This window comes from Phaenicophaeus curvirostris, chromosome 15 (genome assembly GCF_032191515.1).
Source record: "Phaenicophaeus curvirostris isolate KB17595 chromosome 15, BPBGC_Pcur_1.0, whole genome shotgun sequence".
NCBI classification, from domain to species: Eukaryota; Metazoa; Chordata; class Aves; order Cuculiformes; family Cuculidae; genus Phaenicophaeus; species Phaenicophaeus curvirostris.
In genome coordinates this window covers 5,518,628-5,543,943 of record NC_091406.1, presented here as the reverse complement: position 1 = coordinate 5,543,943, position 25,316 = coordinate 5,518,628, and the positions used below count along the sequence as shown (strand labels likewise).

At 43.4% G+C, this 25,316-nt stretch overlaps 1 protein-coding gene across 2 annotated transcripts; it reads right to left on the bottom strand.

The window, feature by feature from the left end:
- Positions 1-1,377: 1,377 nt before the first annotated feature.
- MAML1 (mastermind like transcriptional coactivator 1) lies at positions 1,378-23,431 on the bottom strand. 2 transcript variants are annotated; one of them, XM_069869712.1, is made up of 5 exons: positions 23,021-23,431; positions 12,540-13,952; positions 9,957-10,226; positions 7,640-7,754; positions 1,378-5,792 (listed from the first exon to the last, which is right to left on the bottom strand). In XM_069869712.1, exons 1-5 carry the CDS (start codon positions 23,369-23,371, stop codon positions 4,801-4,803), a joined length of 3,141 nt encoding a protein of 1,046 aa, XP_069725813.1. In that variant the 5' UTR covers positions 23,372-23,431; the 3' UTR covers positions 1,378-4,800. The 2 variants fall into 2 exon arrangements, with proteins under 2 accessions (XP_069725813.1, XP_069725814.1); XM_069869713.1 differs by having other exon boundaries at positions 12,540-13,949.
- Between the last annotated feature and the right edge of the window lie 1,885 nt (positions 23,432-25,316).

The window sequence follows — 25,316 nt, the reverse complement described above, 5'->3', positions numbered from 1 at the left end:
AAGAAAAATAAATCATCAGTTTCTCAGCAGAGCCTGGTCACAATCTGCCATGGACTCCTTAACATCTTTGTTAACATCCTGGTACTGTTACTCATTGCTACATTTGGTTCTTTACAAGCTTCTGAAGTTACAGGTCCTCTCCTGCCCCCAAACACAACTTCAGGCTTGTAGAGTGGGAATATTCCCAAAGCATACTCAGGGGAGTCAGGATGCACTCGGGGAGGAAATCTGAAAGCTCTGAGCTAGGGCCTTAAACATTTTAGTTATATAATAAGACACCAACTTCAGTGCTAAGAGAACGATCCTTTAACATTTGAAGCTGACTATAATTCTTATTACATGCTTGAAATTACAGTAAAACGTAAAATGAATACAGGCTTAGCAAGAAATGCATGTGTCATACTTGGCAATTCTTTATCAATGTTGCTAAATCTGTGGTTGGAGAGACTTGCGATGTTAGTTTAGAACTTGGGACCAGATATCATCAGCTAAAAGGTACACTTGACAAACAGGAAATATTACAAACAGTAATGAGTTCTTGGGTCTGCTGCAAATGTTACAATAGAGTAAGAAAACCACTTTGAAATGTTCAGTTCAGAATAATTAATCAAGTAATAACTCGTTAACAGGAATGCACTGATACCCAAGCACACACCATTAAAGCCAGGCTCCTTCGGGCACTGATGGAGCCCCAGGTCCTTGCTTTACGTATTTACCAACATACCTGTAGGTGTCCAGCTTAAGAGGTTCCACAGTCCAGCAGGGTCAGAAAGACCTATTTTTCTGTTCATTTTCCACAGCCTCTCCAACCCACCAGCTCAGGACCTGATCAGCAACCTTCACGTAACTCGCTACCAGTATTTTGTTCCTGGTTCAGACACATTAACTCACACCTGCAGCACCTGCTCCTCATTGCTCAGTTTGGTTATTTGTTTGCAGTCTGCCTACATCAAACGAATATCTCAAGGAAACCAGCTGGAATTCCGAAGGCCTGTTACTTTGAGGGAATTTTAGCCTATTTTTGGAATGCTTCCGTTTTGCATGTGAGGTCTGCATAGTTGTTAACAGCTCCTTCATTAGTAAGAACCACCTCTGCAGTCCCATTTCCCAGCTTAAGACAGCATTAAAAAAAATAGAAGTCCAGAAGCAGCAGGAGTAGCATAAAGCCTTGTTCTCACAGGAAAGTTTTCTAAGACATCTTTAAATGGACTTTTTGAAACTGTAAGAATTTGTAAGACACGGCAGAAAAATATAAGCCTTAGTAACAGGCTGACCAAAGTTTTTCGTCGGGATGAAGGGAAGCATCTCGCTGGGATGCTTTCCCACCACCAGTGAAGACTCTGCTCTGCTCACACAAATGCATGAAGTCACACCATGTATGTTTAATACACTAGCAAAATATTTATTTTATAGTGATAAAACAGAAGTGAAGGATTTTTTTGGTGTGCACCAGAAATTGTAGTAAAAGAATAAGGGGATTAATGGACTCTTTATACATTTCAATGACAAAAATTCATAAAGGTTAGCATCAAATTCAACTGTTCTCCATTTACAAGCATAAAACTTACCATAATACCCCCCAAACACATATATAAAGAATTATAGTTTTAAAATCTATAAAAAGTAAAAAATATACAGTCAGAAGATCTAACTCTTATTCAAATCTTTAATATAAAATTGTAAACATTTATTTACACAAAGGAAATGTGTATAACAAAATTTTGAGCACCCTTTTCAATTGAATTGTGGTTTTTGGAAGGCAGTGGATGTTGCACAGTGACACTCTCACCTTTCCTACCCAACCCAAACCGCAGTTTATAAATAAAGCCATGGGCGGCTGGCCAGGTACAGTTCAGGGGAGATACATTTTATTGCTCTGAAGCTGCAAGAAATGGAAAGCCCAAGTGCATATATAGACAACGACACATTAAAGGGCATAAAGGCAAAGCCCAGCCCTACCCATGCACCTATATACATCTAAACCGTATTTTCATTTCCATTGAACTGTTTCAACCTTGTTACAGTGACACCGTATTTCCAACAGTGATCCCGTTGCACGGGCAGGGACCAAAACCAGAAGCGGGGGTTGTTTCTATGGGGTCCAAACACTGTTTGGATCCTGTTCACATACAAAGACCAATGGGCATTATAAGCCAGTTTGCTAGAATCACACTTCATTTGACTTCAACAGTACCATGAGAAGGCCCTGTCATCAAGTCTAGACACCTTCCTGAACAAATCCACTGGTCAAGCAGGGCAATATCCACCGTAGCTTCCAGAAACAGTGGAGGAAAGAGCACATCTGCGTTTTCCTGGATATTTAGCGGGATTGCCTTTTTGGTAGTAAAAATGCAAACAGCAGATGTTCTTTTCCTCCAATTAAGAAATCACGACTGGATGGACTGTATTTTGACTTACTCGGAACAAAGCCTGTATGCGAAGCCTACTGGAAAATGCAGCAGATTTCACCACAGCCTGAACAGGGAAGAAAGAAAAGCTGAGTCCTACTACCCCGTTATCTCTCTCAAGTGTTTGTAAGGGGGAGAAAAAATTAGTGACATTGAAGAATGTCACTTGCAATTATGAGGTCCCAAACACCCCCAACAGGAAGGGAAGGCACGCTGGTGCAAAGTTAACTCTTAAAAATAAAAATAAAGCAAACACTCCTTCCCCTGCCATTGCTAGTTTATATCTATACTCTTCTAACAAGACTTACCTTGGACCAGTTTTTGGTTTAACTTAACAGTAAACCAAACTCACTAGCTCTTTTCTTAGATTGCCAGTATAAGGAAAGTTAGCATCAGTTATTTGCATCTCAACTACTCATTCTAGAAAACAGAAGTGTCAACAACTGAAGTCGCCAACACCTTCGTTTTCCCATTCAAAGACAATACTCGGATTATCTTTTCAAAAGCTCTACAAGGGATTAAGTCTGCTTCAGTGAAGTTTTATCCATTATTCAAGTGTGGGATCCACCAATCAATGCGTATCTTTCACCAACAGTTCAACATGATGCAATAGCAAATCTGTTCAACAGAGCGTAATTCATCCACACTAGGTAAGTGTGCTGGACAAACCATGTTCCATGCATATTTGGAAAGGGTTAAAGTATTAGTGTTAAAAAGCAGTTTTTAAAAGTGCAAATTGTCTCATAAAGGAGCTGCAGATACAGTAAGATATTTTCCTTCTTTGAATTCAATGTTATCCTTCACTTCCCTTCACCCACTCTGAAAAACTAAAAACCTCTCTTGCACATCTCTGCAGTGCAGAAAACTCCTGAAGAAGCCAGTCTGTGTCGAAGGAAATTTCTTTTAAACCACAATGCTGGGTTTGGATAGAAAGTCTAAAGAAGTTTTAAAAAAAAAGTGGATTTAGAAAGGGAAGAGGTATTTGTGCATTTAAAACAAAAGCTTTCAACTTTATTTTCATTTTAAAATAAAGGTTAAGGCAAGGTGGTTTGTTGGTGGATAAGGGATTTTTTTGGTAGAAAGTAAGGACTTTGGAACACTGACTGTTCCCATTATGGTTTTTGTCCTTTCTGGACTGACCCCAGCACATGGATAAGAGGTGTCCTCGGGCTGAGCTGAAGAACCAGCATCTGCTACAAGAGATATTAAAGAAGTAAATCCACCAGTCTATACAAAGATTATCAAACTTGAAACCCAGTATTAAACAACAAGTATTTAAAGGGGGAGACTTCCATACTGGAGCAACCCTGATACAAGTATTCTCCCAGGCTGCCTGTGCTATTATTGCTGATAAGGACTTTCCACCTCTCGGCCCGATTCTTTCTTTCCTCACTTTCACCCTGAAGTGACAAAGTCTTGTGCTCACTGCGTCACTGCGAACTTTGGGGAATGAACTGATCTCAGAAGTTAGTTTTACTTTTTACAACAAAGAAAACTAGATGAGCTGACATGAAGCAAAGGCTTCGTTTAAATACAACTACCTTTGGAAATAAGTTATGAAGAAACAGGTGCAAAGTAAATGGCTTTACAATTCACGTTAAACCTACTATAGTTTAAATGTTCTCCCATAAGAAATTCCCCCTTTAAATACAGCAAGGTATAAGCCAAGAACTGTGCCTCTCTACAACAGAGTGCAAACTGCAGCTTAAAGACTACAATCTATTAAGACGACTACCTAGACTAACTGGCCAGGTTTTAATACTTTCTTTCATCTATTCACCAGCATCTAGAAATATTTACTGTGAAATATCACTTGCTTATTGAGAGTACAGGCACACGCTTCAGCGATGGGTACAAGAAACAACTCAAAACAGTCTGCAAGCATACTCAGGTGCATACAGCCTCTTCTCAAATAAAAAGTCAGAAGTTGGATGGACAGTACTATAATTGCATGTCAAGCTATGAACAATTAATGATTGCAAGTAATAGCTGCAGGAGACTAAGCCCTAGGCACAATTTGTGCAACTATTTGCTTTCTTTCTGCACTATTTCTGTAGAATTTTGTTTTATTTTTAAATAATTAAAAACTTAATTTTAGAACACTGCAAGTGAGATTTCTGAAAGGCTGGCTAGGACGCGCACAATTGGTTTTTTGACCTGTTCAAGTGCACAACTCCTTAGAGACACCAAGACAAAGTGCACTGTTCCTGCAGACCCGCTTGGTGTGCCATCACCGTCTATCAACGCTCATTGAGAAGCATCTCCAGTCCCTTTCCCAACCGTTTACCTCTAACGCCTGCAAGACTCCTCAATGCCACAGGTTTTTTGGTCCAAGTGTTGTTTATATTTCATGAAATAATTAAAAAGGTAGACCCCCCACCCCGGCCCCATTCTAATGAGTTCCTAACAACTCGTCCAAATCATTCATCCACTCCTCCGAAGTCCTGTTTTTCAGCAAAGAGTCTATCAGATCTGTGTCACCAGTTAAGTTCTGAAGTCCATTATTGCCCGACTGGCCACTGTAGGCAAAAGGCAGTTCTTGACTGGTTGTCCTGACAGGGTAGCCCTGACTACAGTGCAGGTTACCTCTGTTGGGCATTTGCTGATTTGGATTCTGGTTGAAAGCATTCAGATCTGGAACAGTCTGGTTCATACCAGGCAAGACTTGCTGTGAAGGTACCTGCTGTTGTGTGGGTGGGTTTGTCCGCTGCTGCGCACCTAAAGATGATGACAACATCTGCCCAGAGACAGCAGCGTTCATAGAGTTCATGGGTCTGCTGGTGCTTAGGCTTACCTGAGGCATTCCCTGGGCAAACTGCTGGTTGGCCATTTTTAGATGAGTTTGCTGCATGTGGAAAGAGGAGCTGGCAGGAAATGGTCCCAAGCCACTGTTTGCTTGTGTCTGGTTGCTAATATTAGGGATACCTTGGTGTTGCCAAGATGGATTTTGAGCCCCCATAGCAGCCGGTACTCTTGCCATCTGTGGCTTAGATAAGGTCGGATTCAGTGCCCCTTTGTTGTGCTGCTGAGAAATACTTGAGTTTGCTAAGGTATTCTGCCCGTACCCAGCAGGAACAGCAGCGCCCTGGCCCAAGCTGCCCGGTCTCTGCATCGGTGTCTGTCCGTTGGCACTTTGCGTTGCGTGCTGGGGAACCATCTGCGTCATACCAGACGTCAGGTTGTACAATCCCCCTCGCTGAATGTTTTGCATATTGGGATACTGAGTCACCCCTCGATCCTGCTGGCTGGAGCCCGACTGCAGCGGAGGAACAGAACTGTGTCCAGGTCCCATCTGAATCATGTTCTGGGTCTGAGGAAACATCCGAGGACTGCTGGAGCTGGACTGTCCTAAGTTACTGACCCCAGGCATGGCTGAAGAGGACCCTGAAATACAAAGAAACATTTTGCACGTGAAATACTTTGGTTCAATCAGAGCCAAGCTAGGCGTGGAGACACCAGAATCCAGAAAGGACGTGCAGCTGCATTTGTATAAAGCAACCTCTGCAACCAACACCCACTCAAGAGCAGAACTTTAATTAAAGAGCATCAACTGTTGCTCCACTTACCACCTCCACCTTGATCTCAAACACAGATATGCCAATGGCCTAAAAAAATCTGACTACCACTTCTAAGAGTTTAGCATCATCAGTTCTTAAAAAATTGGACTCTGACATTTCTTGGTGCACAAAGTTATACACACGTACTTTGAAGTGCATGTACAACTTGCTAGGCTGTTAAAAAAACACCATTTACTGCACACACAGAGTCAGTTATTCCATGCATGCACTGTGTATCTCCCATTGTACAACTGCAGGGTTTCCAGTCCTGTGTTTTCACAATTCTGGAGATTTCTGGTTTATACAACTTTCAGAAGTTTTCAGTCAAGTATCTTTTGGATTTCCATGATGAAATATTCGCTTTGTTATATGCAATGCTGATAACCAAGCAAGATGATTTGCAAAAATAAGTCCTTCCAGCAAACCAAAACAAGTCCTTTGTTCTCATAAATTCTGAGTACAAGAGTCACCTACTTAAAGCAAAAAAAAAAAAAAAAAGGAGTAGTCTTGATGGAGCAGTGAAGCGGTAGCACATATACCAGGATTTAAGATGCAAAAACTAGCTACAATTTACAATTATCACAGCAAATTTAAAAGCATCTTAATATTACTGACATTCATTATAGCAAACCATCCTCTAACAGGTGTACTGTTGTATTTCTGTAGAAACATGGCAGAAGATAAACATGTTTCAGTGCAGTGTTTGAAGGATGCTACCGATGATTGTTAATACACAATCCTTTTGTATTGGTATCAAGTTTTTTCAGTGGAGTAACAAAACCCCATCACAGCTCCACCAGACACCACCCAGTCATAAACACTGTCACAATGAGGATATCACATTTCTATTTGCATGGTTTCCCTTCAGTGTTTATTTCTGTGGAACACAGAGAGGAAGGAAACAAAACAAAGGGAACAATCACTTTTTTGTTCTTTAGGTTTATGCAAAAAGACAAACGGCTTCTTGAGGTCCTGTTAGGTAAGGACTCTTCAGGCAAGGAGATGAGTTTTTTACTGTTCTCTATTTCTTCCACGTTCATGAAGCTATTCCAGCTTAATGGCAACATCATCTTTTATTTATCAGCCTTAATACACTGATGACAGATCAAGCTGCCTCTCCTACAAAACCACCCCATGTAGGACACTAACATGTAATGATGAGAATTCAAACTGCATTCCCTTCTAAAGGTAGCAGGGCTAAAGATATTAAAGAATTTTAAACTCATCCTAGGAGATGAGAGAAATAATATATCACTTATTTTCCTTTAATGAGGGCCTGTAATAGATATAAGCAGTAACCGTGTTAGGCTTCAGAAAAAAAACCTGAGTGCTAATATCGCATAAATATACCAAAGTTAAGGAGAATTTATAACCTTTCAAGGGCAACGGTATTATAAAAAAGCCTTTAGAACAATAAAGGTTCTTAAGAATTTCACCCATTTACAAAGCAATATTAAGAATCAGAAGCATAAGCTGTCCTGTCCCAGACACCCGGGACAGGGAAAAGTGTTATTTGCAACTGAATCAGAGCACAGGTCTAAAAGTTTTAAGGCACAGAAACGTGGGGAGACGTAATAAGCTAATTAAAAGCTATCCAACCCAGGAAATGTCAAGACACCTTGTTTTTACTCCTGATACTTTTTCTGCCATTATTTCTGTTGCCAGGGCACTTACCTGTGAACTGTCCAACCTGCTGCTGGTACGGGTTCTGCGGCTGATCCTGATACTGGGGAGGCGGTCGAGTCAGATGCCGCTGCAGCTGCTGCTCCTGCTGCTGCCGCTGTTTCTCCTAAGAAAGAGAAAACACAAGACAATGAGAAAACAAGTTGTGACTACCTTACGTAAAAAGAAGCTACCTGCATACTTTTATGCAGGGCTGGTAATTAAAGGGGCTTCTGCAGCCTTAAAATAACTTCAGACTCTCGTTCTCAAGATTCAGACACTGAATCTGATGAGTGGCAAGACTAGGAACTCAGAGAGAAAAGGACAACACAGCATGGTTACAGGAGTTATTGCAATGCATGCCTTAAGTCTTTAACTCTGAAAATCCAAGATATTTGTCTTTTAATCAGTATCACAATCAACAGGCATCGTTAGCACTACTCAAAAGACACTTAATAGGTACAAAAAGAGCAAAAGTGAGCATGTGAAAAAAACAAAACCCACTACTTTTTTTCTCTTTATCCCCCAGATGAAATTATTTTAGACACCTCTCTTTAGAAATTAAAGTACACAAGTCATAAATACCAACAATGTTACACAGAAAATTAAAAACTAAACATGTAAATATTTTCTGGCTCTTGTTTTCAAAAAGGAAAAGGCTACATGTACACCCTAGGTTTTCTTAGAAAATCATGGAAAACCGCAGACTGAAGCTATACAAAATCTGTTATCATTGTTGGCACCAATCAATTGAAACAAACCCTACTAATGACTCAAAATATTGTTGTCTCTAAAACCCATACCTACTTTATGATAGAAACATTTGAAAAACAAAATAAGTACATTTTCTGTTAGGAATCTTTTGGGGAAAATGCAAACCAAAGCCTTGAGGGGAATGTTAAGAGTACATACATGCACTATCAGTAATGTTAGAGATCCTGACAGCATAAGCAGCCAAGGGGCTGCTTTTACAATATGAAACAATCAGGCACAGCGTTTCTGGCTCTTCTTTCACAGTCTCTTCAACCAGACTGACATTCTAAGCTAACCAAGTAGTGATAGGATGCACATCTACCAACTTATCTGAAGCTGCAAAGGGCACAGAAGGTGGCAGAAATTCCCTTCCAAGAGTGTTGAGGTGAAGACACAAGCACCAAGCCTTTAAAGAAGAGACCACAAGTACGCAGATACATATCACTCCCATCCTTTTGAAATGTCTACAACTGAGAAGCTGTTGAGACATGCTGAGGAATGAAGAGGGCAGGCTGCTTGACAGAAAGGACCTGCTACTTGCGGGACCGGTCAAACCTGAAAGAGGCTGACCACAGAAGCAAGAGGGAGATGCCACAGTTCTGAGAGAAACCAGGAGCTGCAGAAACGGGGTGAGGAAGGAGAAAAGAAAAAAAAAAACAAAACCAAATGCAAAGAAACAAAAGCTTTGAGTGGCAGATCATCACAGTCTTTCCAAAAGATCTGAATACCAGGTTCTCTCTCAAAAGGTATCAAACCTTCCTTGAAAATTCATCTGCCCCTTCCTCCACACCAGATACTGATAATGTATCTGCATGTGCAGTGCCAGTGCCTGGAACATGCCTGCATACACTTTTAAAAATGCAGAAAAGCACTGATGACAGGAATAAAGCCCTTTGGGATGATTTCCAGCTAAAAGACTTGCACAAGTTTTAAAGCTTAGAAAGGTTCACACAAGAAGCCTGTTTCCCTGAGAGAGGCTAAAGCAGCTTTCTGCAGTCTGATGGACAGCAGAGTTAAATTCTTTTGGCAGGATAAGATGCAAGTTGGATGCAGATGTCTAATTATTTTCTGCAAATAAACAAGTGAAAGATGTTTTAAAATTTGAAGCATGAACTGCTGTGGATCTCAGAGGGATGAAAGGCAGAAGGCATGATATGCTTACAGAGTCCCCCGCTCATAGTTTCCATTTTTAAAGCTCTACAGGACATGTCAACAATATCACAGATTTATTTTTTTATTTTTGCTCTGATTTCATTTGCCATTCCTCTTTCATAAAGAATTACACTATTGCTGGTATGATACTTTCCCTGTGGGCAACGTCTTGCATTTTCACAGTACTCAGTTCTACCTGTTGTATTCTTTTCATTCGCCACATCGCCTTGTAACAACAGGAAAAATAAGCCTGTGTTTGGGTATTTTGATAGAAACACAAAACAGCCATTATACTTAAGATACCAAAGCACCTTGTGGTTTACATTTCTTATTTTCTAACATGATAACTATTCAACAAGATCTCAAATCCTGTTTCAATCCAAAGGAAAGCAGTGCAGGCAAAAGGACTGCTGGCCCCTCTCACCTGCTCGGCCAGAAGATGTTGCTGTCTCTGCTCCATTAGGAATTGCTGCTTCTGTTGTTCCATAAGCAAGTGCTTTTGTTGTTGCTCCCTCTGCTTCTGCTGGTCCATCAGCATTTGGTGTTGCTTCATCACTGCTGCTTGCTGCTGATTGCTGAGATAGGGTGGCTTGCTGTGGTTACCAGCCATGGAGACGTTGGGAGCCTGGGCACCCACACCAGGGCCAGGGACAGAAACGGGAGCGCGAGGAACATTAGGAGAAGGGGTTTGATCCTGTAGAATATAGAAAAAGTGAGACGAGCTACAGAAAGAGCTTAGCCCTCCAAACATAGAAACTGTGTGTAGACACAAAGATGAGGGAAGGCATTTCATGTTGATGGCCACTACTATTATCATTTTAAATGATAAGGAAGAGAGACTTTGTTATAAACAAAGTCTACACAGGAGTGGGAATCATAACACATCTCAAAAACCAGAAACTGTCAATTACTGCTTATTTGTATATTTACACTATTTAATAAATACTAGACCAGTTCCATACAATTTGCCATCTTTATGCAATAGTTCCCTCACTTGTGAGCCTTCTAATGGAAAAGGCAAAATATGATATGGTACTCAGTTCAGCTAATTGAAGACAGCCAAACCCCTTTTATAAAGTGCCAGGCACAGAAATGACAGTTCAGAGTTAAGGTCAGAAGGTCCACAACATTCAGGAACAGAAGTTTTAACTTCAGTTTCAAAGCACTTCCCAAAGTCCAGCTCAGAGAGGAGTGTACAGCGCTTCGTGCTCCTGCTCAGCCAGAGGAGCAGTGCCAGTTACAAACAGCAATTCAAACATACCACTTTCCATTAACTTCGGCAGCAGCTTTTCGAACACTATGCTTTAAATTTTCATCAGACAAAGCATTTATTTAAACTCACCTCTTCTGTCAACATTTAATTCAAGTGTATATGCCTCCCCTCCTAACGCTGCTTTTTTACTGTCAGTGTTTACTATTTGCAGGCGAAGGGGAAGCCAGCTATCACTGATCAAAATGAGTCTTAACGTATTTTTCCATCAATCCAACCATCACGATATTCCACAGAGAAAAATACTACTACAGACAAGCCTGCTATTATTAATTTTTCATGAGTCTACTTCTTTTGGAGATTGGTGCTTGGGATAAGCAAAAGTAACGGGAAGCAATTATCATTCACGATTTGATACTCTACTCTTTGTAGAGGCAAATCCATCTGAAATTTGACCACTTTTATCATTTTTAAGCACGGATCAGCCTCATCTCTAATTATGCAAACAAACACTACTTTCCAGTTCAGAATGCAGCCAATGGGTTCAGCCACTGGTTCCCACTCTCTGCAGTTTCACAAGAAATCACAAGCCAAATATAGGCAATGCTGCACTGAGTTGTTCTGTATGCAAGCTTTTGAGAAACTCTCCCGAAGCGCTCACCAGTACTTGTTAATTCAGTGCAAGCGTGGCAGTGTAGACGCAAGGTCACCCTCATGTTTTTCAGTGAGGGGAAGATGTGACATACACAATCATTTCTACCCTTCTTCTTCCATCCAAATGTCATTAGATTAGATTACTTCTGCTAGCTTTTAAAGGGATTAACTTTTTTTGTGCCTTATGAAGCACCCATTGATCTCAGATTTTTACATTAGTGTGGTCTTTATCACAGACTAATCAGATCTTTTTTCACGGGTTTTTTGTTCTGCTTTATTGAGGGAACATATTAACAGAGTTAAATCTCCAACAGCTTGTGCTAGAGGAGCTTTAATCCTTATAACAAATTCCTCTTCTCTCAACAAGCCATCTAGTATGTGCATTGCAGGCACATATTACAGAATCCCAACAAGTCTACATCTACATAAATTTTCACCTGTAGTATCAGGTGTGTACAAGGCAAAGCAGCACCATCTGGAATTTTCCTTTACAGGAAAACCTGAAGCATATTGCTTCAAGCAGACAAGTATTACCATCATTAATTCTTAAAGATATCTCTCTCTCCTATCCCATGCTTCCCCAACCCTCAGAGACTTAACCAATAAGAAATTCTTAGATTTGAAAAGCCCCATGGAGTACTCAAGAAATCCAGAATGCAGCCCCCACTTCCCTCTCTCTTAGAGAAGCAACCAAAGGCTGCTGTCTTTTTATAGTAAGCCAACTCTGACACAAGTAGGACTAACAGGAAGGTAAAGAAATCAAAGCTTCTTTGAGAACACTGTTTAACACTACAGTTTTACCCGAGTTATTTTAGGCAGAAGTTTACACAGCATCTATTTATCTTTCTAAGTAGAAGCTTCTATGAAGTGACATAATTTGTTGCCTACAAAGTATTATAAGCTGGAAATCACACATTACCACATGACCTAAAACTGAGTATTAAAAGCTGCCCCCAGCAGAAAACAGAGTTATTGATTCTTGTCTCAGTTTACTGCATATTACCATTTTCTTCTTTAAAATCATGCAGCAACTGTTTTGAAACAATACCGAGTAATCTGTACTCTAGCCTTACCTATCCAACATCCTGTGGCAAAACCTGAAGTCTGCTGCTAAACAAAGGCAATGAAACCCAGAATATTCACCTGATTGTGCGGCAGCCGGTAGGCAATGTTTCCAGACTTGGGTTTCAACAGGATCATCCCATTTTGGTCATCGTTCACGTGAGACAGCGGTGGCTGCTGGCGCTGTTGTATGTACGCCAGCATAGGAGTCTTGTTCTGACCAGGTACCGTAACCCCCTGCTCACATTCTGCTTTGTAATGTGAAAGGGGTTTGGTGTTCCCGTAGTCTAGCATAGAGCCTTGACTATTCACCGTGGTCTGGTTCAAACTGTTTTGCTGATGACCCAAAATATTTACGTGGTAACTGCCCCCAGCTCTCGGTGAGCTTTTGTTTCCCATATTAGGCATCATTAGTTTCTGATTATTGAAATCTGGCTGGTAAACTGATGGGCTGCTGGGATTTTCCATGGTATACTGAACAGCCAGTGGACTATGAGAAGGCCCAGACTGTTGCCACGTAGACATCTGATTTGTTTGGTGGACTTGTGAAGCTTGCTGCTGGTTCTGCAACATCTGGTCTCTCTTCTGCTTGGCCGCAATCTGCTGAAGTTGATGAGCAGAAGACATTTCTTTGGCACTTCCTGCACCCTTCCCAGGTAACAACACATTGGGGAGAGGCCTCTGGACGTTCTGAGAGTGGTTTGATGCCTGCATCATGGGCTGATTAGGATTTTCAGTCATTGACTGACTGGAAGGCTGAAACATGGCCTGAGAACTACCAACCGCTGGAGAAGCGGCACTTACAGGTACAGAAGCAGCACCAATAAATGCTGGACCTGATGAAGTGGATCTCACCTGGGGAGATCCTATCTGTTCCTGTTCAAAGGGCGCTGGGGAAAACTCAGTCTTTATGTTAATATCTTGTGGCAATGGAGTCTGTGCAGCTGAATTTGAAGAATACGCATCCTTTTTCTCTTCAAAGTCTTCATTAAAGAGATCCTTCATGTCTTCATCGGGCACTGATCTATTAAGCTCCTCAATAAGTTCCTTCCATTCTTGCTCATTAAGATTAAGATCAGGCATCAAGTTATTCTGAGATATAGAACCACCTGCTCCAGCAATCATACACGGAAGGTCATCTACGGGCTCCTGCTTCAGCTCTTTGTTCAAACTCAGAGGAAATGAGTCGTCGGTATCTCCACCTCCATTCATTTGGAGGCTGGAATCTGGAAGACATTTCTTGCTGATGCCATCTAGCCCCATCGGATGTTTCCCATTAAGCTGTAAGGCATCTCCACTGCTAGACTTCTTGTCAAGATGATGGAGTGGAGACACTGGAGGTATTCCATTGGAAGAACCACTCACTCCACCAAGACCATCATCACGACGTAGTTTCTTGGACACAGAAAATACATCACCATAGCCATTCTGCTGGTCTCCATTCTGAGGGGAAGCCGCGCTGTCAAGCTTTCTTTTCACAGTCTCATGGAGCTGCTGAAAAAAAAGGAAGGTTTTAGTTATTTAGTTTTGTGTTTCATAGATTGGGATTTTTATTTCTTACCAGAACATTGTCTAGCTCTGAATAAAACATTTTAAGAAAAGAAAAAGAAAAGGTTAAAAAAGAGTAAATCTTTGACAAGATTTGTTTTATGAGTCATCGTGTGAGGTTATTTCTTTACTATAATCTCTTAGGCTAAACTTTCAAGAAGATGTACTATATCGAACACAGATCCTCCTTCAAACAAAACCAAAAGCTGCCATGTAGTTTGACAACAAGAAAATGTTGAGAGATGGCTGCGAACTGGAATATCTTACGATTTTTCCTATTCAAAATAAGAAAATACTGAAGAACGCCAAGATTCAAATTTTAGACAAGAATCAAACCCCGTATTTTATTTGGCCCATGTACACTCAGTATAATTGTTCTGTAAGACTGCTTTATAAAGCAGTCTCATATTTAACTATTTAGAACCATTTTTCTTGTGATTATAATTTTTGGAGAAGAGCTACGTATATAAATTTTGTACACAACCACATTTTTGGCACTACAGGAAAACCAGCTGGTCACTAAGCAACCAGTTTCACACAAAGCAAAATGTAATTCGGAGTTCAGTCAATCCTATTACAGCAGTGTAGGTTTATTCCTCTCCTCGACCATGTGCCAGCTGCTCCTCTCTGCACTATGACCACCAGAGCTTCAACCAGCTCAACAGCTGGCTGCTCACAGCCAGTGAACGTGCATATTCTTTTTCTTGTAGTGCCACCTAGAAGCAACCAGAGGGTACAGCAGAAGTTTTACAATCAGAGTTTGAGAGCCTTTCTTCAACTCCTCTCTCCTGGCAGCATTCTTTCAAATATAAAGTTCTTTCCAGTGACCTCAAAAACATCTGAAAACAGAATTCACGTACACCTCAAAGATGACTATAAACTCTTCCTTCCCTCGGGTGCATTCTGTAAAAAGAGCTGCGCGTTGCTTGTGCTGGAATCACCACCCCAATGCACACAAACCCATAAGGCAGATACGCTGCTCAGACAGAGCATTGCGCTGAAAGAGAAAGCTCCCATCAGCTCCCCAGACCTGCAGGAGAAGCCTTTGCACACCTCAGCAGGACACAAGAGGAGAACCCCCACACCGACCCCTCATCTCCATCACAGGCTCTTTCTCTCAATAAAAACACCTAGCAGCCTTTGTATCTGCACAGGTTTTAATAGTTATAATGCTCAGATATCTGATTCCTGGTAACTGCTTTACTTTAGTTGCTCTATACAAAGTCCTCTTTTCACCTAAAACTGTACTCCTTTGTAAAAAGGGAAAAAAATAATAAATTCACTGATGGCGTAGAATTTGGGGGCGACTGCTTCCAGCCTTGCTTCACCTCAGCTAAATCCAAGATTATTTGAAAGATATCCTACCTGTGCATGACAGCCAACAGACTTGGGAAAGAAGAAAATCTGCTTATCTTCTATCCGTATCAGAAAAGATTAAGCCCAGTCTGTAACCAGGACACTTAACTTCTGAATTTTAGATGCTATTCAGCAACTGCACTTGCATCCTAGTTCACTTTTCACACTAAAGAGAGTCAAAAGCATACTTGAGAGCACAGCAACAATTCTACACTGTGATTTACTACTGCAGTTACACTATCTACAATACTAACAGCCAATCAGCTTCAAACTAACCTAGTAATGGCGTTTCATTTTCTACCTCCTTTCTTGCAAGGAAAAATGGTGCTATAAAGATCTGAGAACCAAAAGTTACAAGCTCCTTCTCTGTCATTAGAAATACATCCCGATATGTTCTATTTACTCAAGTTTAATTTTGAGTAACAGAACCCCAAATCGTCACAAACACATTCCTACAACCACTTTGCAACTTTCTCTCGTGAAACTCCTTTCTAACATGCATTTTTTTCCACACTCTCAGCTCTTGATTTCCTAACAGAAAAAGAAATACTAAACTCATTTTTTTCCCCGCAATTTGTCTGTGTCTATCCAAAAAATCTGATCTGGAAGGGGAAAAATAACAAGAAGCATGCAAGATACAAGTCAGTCTGCAAGCTACCTACATATCAAGCTGCTCCAACAAAGTTCTCAAGGCAAGAAAAACCTGTTCTCTTCTCCTAAAACTCAAAAAAAAAAAAATCCACCCAACCACAAAACACTGACGAAAGTAAAGCATAGCTGCTACTCACTAGGAAAATCCCTCTACCTTAAATGCATTGTCCTCTATCATTATGTAAGGTGCCAGGCCCTCTGCTATGCAGTCTACGGTTTCCTTAGCAGAATCAATCAACTTTATGTATAACACACACACGAGCCAAGCCTTTCCATCATCACAGGATCAGATACGGGAATGTATTCCTATTTTCTCAGCTTACTCAGACTCCCAGCAAAAGATGAACCTCCACGATCTCTGCTATTTATCTTTGCCTAAAACTGTTCCCCCAAAAGCATTTATCCAAATTCTTTAAATCCGTGTAGGAAGAGTGCAAAGGAAGGGATGTAAGCGGGCCTCGGGCCTTTGGCCCAAGACAGGACATGAAGTTTCTCCAAGCGACACGGAAGAGCCATGGGCCGCACCTCCTCCACATTGCATCATCAGAGCTGCGGTTCAGTCACGTGAGCAAAACAGACAGTCCTCAGCGTGACACCAGACAAGCTTCCTTGGCAGGAGCACACGCGCCAGTCAGGCCATAACCATGCATCCCTCACCTGAGGAACACAAACAGGTGAAAGCCAGGTGTCATCCATCACAACAGCAGCAGCCTCCGACCGTGTAATTCACAGTATGTACAGGCTATTCTTGACCAGGACACAGGACCACAAAGCCGGAGATGGATGCGTGCCCGGCCAAATGACAAGGCTTCCACCAGACAACAGACAGCACACAAACAATTTTGATAAGCTATATTCAAATCTCTGCCTTAAGCCCACCAGTTTTACCACAAGGATGCTCAGCCACACTGTGGTCTCACTGCAGGGGTGAGCTGGCAGATTCCGTAAAAGCTGTCACAACCTACCATGAAAGCCCAATAAGAAAATGGAAAAGCTTTAAAGCTTCATCACCACTTCTTCTGTTAGCACTAGAAGAGCTTCAAACTGCAGAGTCCAGAGCAGTGTGCTCTTCCTGCCTTGGAGGGAGCGAGCCACGAATCACAGATCAGAACAGTGGCACAAAGCTGCTCCTTTTTTAGTTTTCTTTAGTTTTTTGTTTGTTTGTTTTTTTCTAAAAGAGAAAAATATTATTGCAGGAATCAAAACATGAGTGTGAAACTTTCGCTCAATACCTGAAACTAGTTTTAGATAAGAATCCAAAACCAATGACATTGCAATGTTTTAGAACTTAACAAGTGTGGAAGTTTAGTTCACGTTGTTCATTTGAAAGCAAAAAATCCTTCACAATGCAGAATTTTTGAACTGAGAATAGTCAACTAAACTGCTTTTGTAAAAATTCCATAATTCATTATACTTTGAGTCCTGTAACTAATGACAGTAAAAATATATGCAGAATAGAAACTGCATGCAAGTTTCATTTTTTCTGAAAAATACCTAGTGAACATGACAGAAACCAACTTTAAAAAATCTCTGGTTCTCATACCGTGCCTTTTAGGCTCCATATAATATTCCTGTTCAGTTTTTTTTTTAAGCATCTGTTACAGAGATTAAAATATTCTTACAGGCTTCAACAGAGCTTTTTTTTTAATTTATTTTATTTGGAATAAGTTTACCATTTCAGTCTCAGAATTAAGTTATGCCTACAAGGATTTGTAGTGAAATACCAGCATGAGAAATACAATGTTGATCATTTTCAAGGAAGAAATGCTATATTACTCTAGAAATGTAATAAAAATCTAGTTGCAATATGCCTCCTAGCCAGACACCAGCATTTTCACCTCAAAGGGGAAAACAAAATAGAAAATATCTGGTTTTCTGCCATGGGAGTGGCAGTCCTGCAGCAGAGAAGCTCCCATGAACCAGAGCTTACGGCAGGTCCTCTACAGACAGATTCTCCCCTCCCGTCTGGCCAAGGACAGGAGCCATCAAGATGACAACCTCTTAAGCTGGAACAATGCAAAAATCAGAAATTGTAGTGGATGTACTTTGGATAGAAAACATAACATCTGGACTACATGACATAGTAACAGCTTCCCATTTACTGTGCATCTGCCCACAGCTTCTGAAGTCCCACGGCTCTTGCAAGGAAAGCATTTTATGACCCACTGTGCTCCTGCATTCCACTGTGCTGTCAGAACCAAACTGCTGGACTAATTTTAATTCTGACTTTTACTTTAATACCAGAAGATTTTTGTATTTGGGTGACTGCCTGCTGGAGTGAAGACGGGCTGTGGATATGCACGTCTATAAATATCCCAAGCCTGCATTAGTCACAAGGGACAGCTTCTGCTACAGGAATTGTTCTGCTAAACTGAAAAAAAACTGCTGTGCCTTCAGCTGCAATGCCGGATCCTCCACCTCACTTGAACTTCAATGGCAGTAGTGGCGTAGTCACTCCCAGATCCTTACAATTTGGGAAGCATCACTGCATATCTAACTACTCTAGTAAGGGAAATGTTTCAAGCATACAATACCCCACAGAGAACTAAAAGGAGACAAAGAAAAACCTGTCTGAGTTGTTGAGCAACAAACTATCAGACTTGTCAGCAAAACCAAACAATGGCAGCAAGACTACGCTGCGTTATAGTTATGCATAAATAATGTGGAAATAATTTGCTATTTTTGTGGTACAGAAAAATTTCTCAGTTTAACATTCCTACATCACAGCTTACACAAAAATCAGGTCTTCTGAATTGTTACCGTACCAGCCTGAGCTTCGTTAGTGGAACACCGTTAATGCTTGTCAGTACAATCCAGGCTATCTATTCCTTTAAATTTACTTCAAGTTTTTTCAACCAAGAAACACTGCATCACTCTCCTTAGACTCAAATTTCTTTTTAAACATTTTACTTGGTGTCCTTCCTTACCTATTATTAACACAAAAACTTCCATCACTCCTAAACAACTGCCAGTCTGCTCTTTAGCTTTAGAACACAGCGTTCCCAAGACAGGCCACCAACCAGACCTTCCCTGCCCATTCCAGAAATACCATTTGTGGTTTTGTGGCGGTTCTAGACAAAGCAAACCATCTACACAACAACTGCTCTCAGGTGGGGAAAACAAAACAAAACAAACAGTAAGAAACAAGGAGCAGGTCTCCTTCCAAGAAACCACATCATAAAACAAGGAGTGGAGATGAAAACCCAGATCTTGCCCTTCATCTCGTTCATATGTCAAGGAAACACTTTCTGTTCCACTCAGTGATACGCTACAGTCTGCCAGAAAAACACAAGGAATCCAGCCCTTTTGGCAAGGAGGAGGAAAAATATTCTAGGGACCAAGCCCTGTCTCTTCCCAGCTTCCCTGTTTCTCAAAAATACAAGATTAACACAACAGACAATACATTATCCAAATACTAAGCATCTTCTATTTTAAATAGAGACTTAATAACATCATCTTAAACAACAGAAACATGAAGTAAATTCCAATATTTGAATACCCCATTAATTAATGGTATCAAAATTTTTAAAACCAAGAAGTTAATATGTTTTTCACATTTTTCCTCAAATAAAGAGCAGGACTACACGGTACACAAACCATCTAAAATACTTCTGTATCAATACTGTATTATCCTGTTTTCTGTGGCTCGAATCTGAGAGATGCTTAGTAAGAAAAGAAAGGATGAATCTGCCCCTTACTTCCGCTTGTAAGCAAGATCCATCCAGATTCAGGATCTACAACGAAGAATAGACTAATGGAAGAGAAAATATCTGATTTTGGCCACGTGAACAATCACACAAGACATTAAAGAGGAAGTGGCAGTGCTATCCTGTTCCCCACAACCACTGTGAATTTGCAGAAGATGCTCTGAAGCGCAGCATCCGGCAGCACGCACATTGTGTGCTATTCAAACCGTGGCAGAGCAGCTCCTCATCCTCCTGCTACCAGCTCACTGATGCTAGACTACAAACCCCTCACCTTCACATGAGTGGCTCTCCCTTTCAAGGATCAAAATAAAGGCTTCTTTCACTTTCAGCACAAAGTGCCAGTTTCCAAGAGAAGATTCATAAGCAGCTTCATAGAAAACTCCAGATCATAAGCGCAACAATAGCTAATATAATGCCTTTTTAAATGACCTAGCAGCATTTTTTTGAAAGGAACACGTCCAGGATATTTTAAAACAAGATAATTTTGATCTTCATCCAAACTTTATTGAATATTGTAAACTAAACCACGTCCTTCCTGTACAAAGCACATGCTTGGTCTGGGTAACAGCTACATGACTGCTAGAGGTAAAAAAGCAATCTAGAGAGGTACCTTTTACACCAAAGGAACAAAATTAGCAGCAGAGGGGTTTTGTTGTTGTTTTTCAAAACTTGAATTACTAAGCAAACCATTTTTATGCCCTAGTAACGAGGCAATGAATCAGCAGCAGCAATTAAGCTTGCAGTCATGTATCTTAGGAAGGAAACAGCAGGCCAGCACAGGCCGAGTCATTCATACACTAAAACCCTCTTCTGTTGTGTAAATTGGCCACTGGCAGCAGCTTCCTGTACAAGGGCTTCCCCAGATGTGCAGCGTATCTCAGAACCTCACTGCAGTTGAGAGTCCTCATTATCACGGATGCTAATTAGATCAAATCCACATCCAAAGCAATTTCAAAGAAACACTACCAATGAATTGAAGGCCTCTTCCTTTTAGAAGACCAATATGAAGACATGGGGTGGCAGTTTAAGCAACGGGATTTGACATGCTAAAGAGCTCTATGCATAACAAAAATACACACAATGGATAGAGCCCCATATGCAAAAAGCCTTAGAGTCAAGAGAGGGAATAAACAGAAATCCCACCAAGTCTTTAGACAATAAAATACGAGCCTGAGTCATTTTTGATCTTGAATGTAAACTTGTGTCAGAGCAGCCAACTAAACAACAGCTACCCAGAAAGATTTACCCAATCACACTGTCAGGAATGCACAAGGTTTCCTCTCCTCCTCAAGTACCCTTTAAGAACCATCTGAAGTGCCCTAACTGTGTCACAAGTACCTTGGTTTTCAGAAAAGTCAGCAAGTCTTAGGTTCTCATTCGTGTACTAGCAAGAGTAGAAACAATTCAGCTGAATAACACTTTTGCTTCACCTTGTAAATAGTGCAAATTACACATATGCTCATTAGCTCATTAGATGAAAGATGTTATCTACGTGCCCCGTATTTCAGCATTTCACATTAGGTACAGTCACATGCAAATACACAATAAGCTCTATCATGACCCTATTTTAAAAACTGTAACTAAACGAGGTCCAAGACAGAAGATAATCACAGTCTTCTTCCCTTCTAATCTGACCAAACACATGGAACATCTTAAAAACATCATTTAAGCAAGGTATTAACCTGGAAATGTCTCAGGCTAATCAATATCCCATTTTAAAGACACTCAGAAGAGTATTGTATCATTTTCATGCAGGCCACCATTTAGAAATACCTGGTTTTAGGACAGACAGGTATTAAGAGAGGCAGCCTTCAAGAGGTTATCCTACTAACCTACATTACTGACACATTAGCACAGAGCAGTATATTTAAAGGCTTCAGAACAAGTTAAGCAATAGCTATCTTGATACGCAAACAGGGCTGCGTAAATATATCCTGACAACCAGAAATGCTAGAGAAGCCAGAGGAACATTACGATTTTGAGCTCAGCCAGTTTTTAATGGGTGGAGTGGGATTCCCATAGTGTTCACACCCACTACAGCTGAGTGGCAAATAAGCAGCTGCCTTTCCACCGAAGTGCTTTCCAACAGCATGGGTTGGGTTGGAAAAGACATGCTATCTGCCTTAAAAACTCCCCCTCAGTGATAAGCATATCCATACTAAGTGAGCCTCTAAACCCTGACACACTAAAGTAAAAGTCTAAGCAAGCAAAGAAACAAAACTCCAAAGCTACCAAGGCATTCGCGCTCCTATGACAGTTCCTGCAGGAACATTTTCCATGGTTAGGTGGAAACATAACTCATGCAATGATGCTCCAGATGATCCTGACCACCACAGTGGGCCAACCACCTTATTCCCACCTCCCACAGCAGTTTTTGCATGCTCTTCCACTGCACGAAGGTGATGAGAGAACAAACCAGCCCGCAACAGCTCTAGCCAAGCAGCCACGGAACTCCCTTTGCTCCCTGCACCCGCTGCCAGCCCCAGACTGGAGCTCCCTCTGCTCCTCCCACCTGGTGCCAGCCCTAGAGAGGACGTCCCTACACCCGGTGCCAGCCCCAGAGCAGAGCTCCCTCTGCTCCTTCCACCTGGTGTCAGCTCCAGAGCGGAGCTCCCTACACCCGGTGCCAGCCCCAGAGAGGTGCCAGCCACAGAGCGGAGCTCCCTGCGCTGCCTCCACTCGGTGCCAGTCCCAGACTGGAGCTCCCTTCTCTTTCTACCTGGTGCCAGCCCCAGTGCAAAGCTCCCAGAGCTGCCTCCACTCAGTGCCAGCCCCAAAGCAGCTCCCTGCACCCACCGTCAGCTCCAGAGTGGAATTCCCTCCACCCAGTGCCAGCCCCGAGCGGAGCTCCCGCTGCTCCCCACACCCGGTGCCAGCCCCGAGGTTGTGGAGAGGAGGGAGCTGGCCTCTTCTCCCAAGTGACAGGGGACAGGACAAGAGGGAATGGCCTCATGCTCCGCCAGGGGAGGTTCAGGAAAAAATTTTTCATGGAAAGGGTCATCGGGCACTGGCAGAGGCTGCCCAGGGAGGGGGTTGAGTCACCTTCCCTGGAGGGGTTTAAAAGACGGGTGGATGAGGTGCAGAGGGGCACGGTTTAGTGATTGATAGGAACGGTTGGACTCGATGATCCAGTGGGTCTTTTCCAACCCAGTGATTCTGTGAGCGGAGCTCCCTCTGCTCCCCGCACCCGGTGCCACCCCCCGAGCACTGCTCCCCGCACCCGGTGCCAGCCCCGAGCGGACCCCTCGTCCACCCGAGCGGACCTCCCGCTGCCCCCCCCCGGCCCGGGCTGCCCCTTACCGCGATCAGGGCGCTGCTCCGGCCGTGTTCGCCGCCCGCCTCGCCGTCCAGCCCGTTGGCCGCGGTCCTGTCGGCGTTGGGCGGCGGGGCGGCGGCGGCGGCGGGCGGCGGGGCCGGGGGCGGCTGTCGGTGCTTGCCGGCGCGCTTGGCCTTGGCCTGCAGGCAGCGCTGGTGCAGGGCGAAGGTTTGCTGCCGCTCGAGCTCCAGGCGCTCGGGGGACACGGCCTGGTAGCGGGACTCGCAGGCGCTGTGGTGGCGCCGGCAGAGCTCGATGCGGCGGCGCAGCCGCTCCATCACCGCGCTGTGCCGCGGCACCACGAACTCCGCCATGGGGCAGGGCGGCAGCACCATGGGCCGGGACCGGGGGCGCCGCTACCGGCTGCTCGCGGCGGCCACCGCCGCCATCGTCCCCGCCGCTCCGCTCCCCTCCCCGCCGCGCTCCCCCCACTATCCCCGCCGCCCCGCTCGCCCTCCGCCGCTCGGCCCCGCGGGCTCAGGCCCGGCCCGGCGCGCCCCCCCGGCTCCCCATTGTTATCCGCGCCGCCGCCATCTTGAAATTGTTTTTCCCCTCTAGAGCCGAGCTGAGGATAAGTGGGCGGGGCTTCCTGGGTGGCGGGTGACGTCACGCGGCGCCGCGCGGCGCGGGGCGTGACGGGCAGCGCTCTCAGCCAATGGGAAGGCGCAGAGGAGGCGGTGGGCGGGGCGACGGCGGGGCGGGGGAGCGTTTAAAAGGCACGGGAGCCGAGGGGGCAGGGCTAGGGAGGGGAAGCCAATCATATAGGGAGGAACGGGGCGGGGCTAAGCGAGGGAACCAATCCGGTTTGGAGAGGGGAGGGGCCAAGGCGGTGCGGCCAATCAGATGAGGGCAAGGGACGTGGCCGTAAGTGATTGACAGGGAAGAGGGGTTAGCACCGGGGCTGTCGGCGAGCTCCTCCCCGCCCCGCAGAATCCTCGATGTTGGGTCAAAATGTGCGTTTACCTAGCGCCCCGGGGGCTGTCCCGGAGCAGAGAGAAGCCCTCGAGGACAGGACAACGGCTCCTCTGCTCCAGCCCTGCTCCCTTTGCTTCCCACCGCGGGAAGGGATGAATAAGGGGCAGTTTTGCTAATTACACAAGGAAAGGCAAACCGCGTTTTGTTTCTTTATTGAATAGGTTATACACGTTCTTCCAAGCTGGATCTACAGGCACCTTTTGGAAAGGAAGAGGTCGTTTTCTGCTAATGAGGTCACAGTCCAGGGTCAGCCACCAAAACCCCCTTTTGAAACAAAGATGCAGGAGGGGTGTGAGCTGGGAATGGGGCGGGTAGGCACAAGCCCCACACAGGTAAGCACAGGTAATGGGGAGCAGGGTTTTTGGGGGAGCAGGGGAAGAGACGGCCACAGCGTTACAGCCCCTGGGCATTCAGCACGTGCCATAACCCCTCCTCAGGCCCAGGTGTCGGCCTTAAAACCAGACACGCAGAGTGCAGCTTACGGGTCACGGCCTCCCAGCGTCAGAACTCACTCTCCTGCAGACGCAGGAAGGCCAGATGACTTCCTCTGGAAGGCTGAAGAGGGGAGTGGGGTAGTAGCATGAATTCCCTTCACGGAGCAGCAGCTCCAGAGAAAAACCCATTTGCAGCATTTGTACTGCCTTCCCTTTTCTTCTCTTCAGGGGTTTTGTTTGGATTTACTGTCTCAGGCTTAACCCCACACCCCCACCCACCTCCAGACAGAACATTCAGCAAAGGAGAGAATTCTCTCCCGAAGCTGCCAGTCTTGGGCGCCTCTGGACACAGAAAGCTCAAATACACCTTCACCTGTCTGTAACAGTTCCAAACCTCATTCACAGGTTACACAGTGAGGCACCTGCAAGGGAGCAATTTAAAAACACACCTACGATGAAATGTACTCGGGATAAGCAGATCACACTTTTCCTCCAAGGCTTTAAAAATAAAAGGATGCAGAGGTCAAACTGAGCCACTCAGGTTAGAAAGCAGGATAAAAAGTAACTTTGGAGTTGTCTATCCATTTTGGAAAGTCTTCATTTATTGTAGTGATTATTGAAGAAGCATACACTATGGTATCAAAAAAAGCCAGAACATGCAGACAGGAGACCTCTTCAGGAGATTCAGCAGAAGCAAATGTAGATTTACAGTTACCTTTAATATAACACTATTTAAAAGCTGATAGCAGATCTGAAGTTTAGTTATGATGCTTTGAAAGAACATATATGCACACAAATTGTTCAGGAATTTAAGGCAATTTGCATATTAAGATAAAAAACATTAAATTAATAGATTTCTATGTTGTGCTCA

Bases quoted from the DNA above. Each gene is read 5' to 3' on its own strand.
- MAML1 (XM_069869712.1), bottom strand. From the start codon at position 23,371: ATGGTGCTGCCGCCCTGCCCCATGGCGGAGTTCGTGGTGCCGCGGCAC. The intron at 7,755-9,956 runs GTGAGAGGGGCC...TCTCTTTCTTAG, and splicing joins AACATCTTCTGGCCGAGCAG to GAGAAACAGCGGCAGCAGCA. The intron at 5,793-7,639 runs GTAAGTGCCCTG...TTTGTATTTCAG, and splicing joins GCAGGTTGGACAGTTCACAG to GGTCCTCTTCAGCCATGCCT.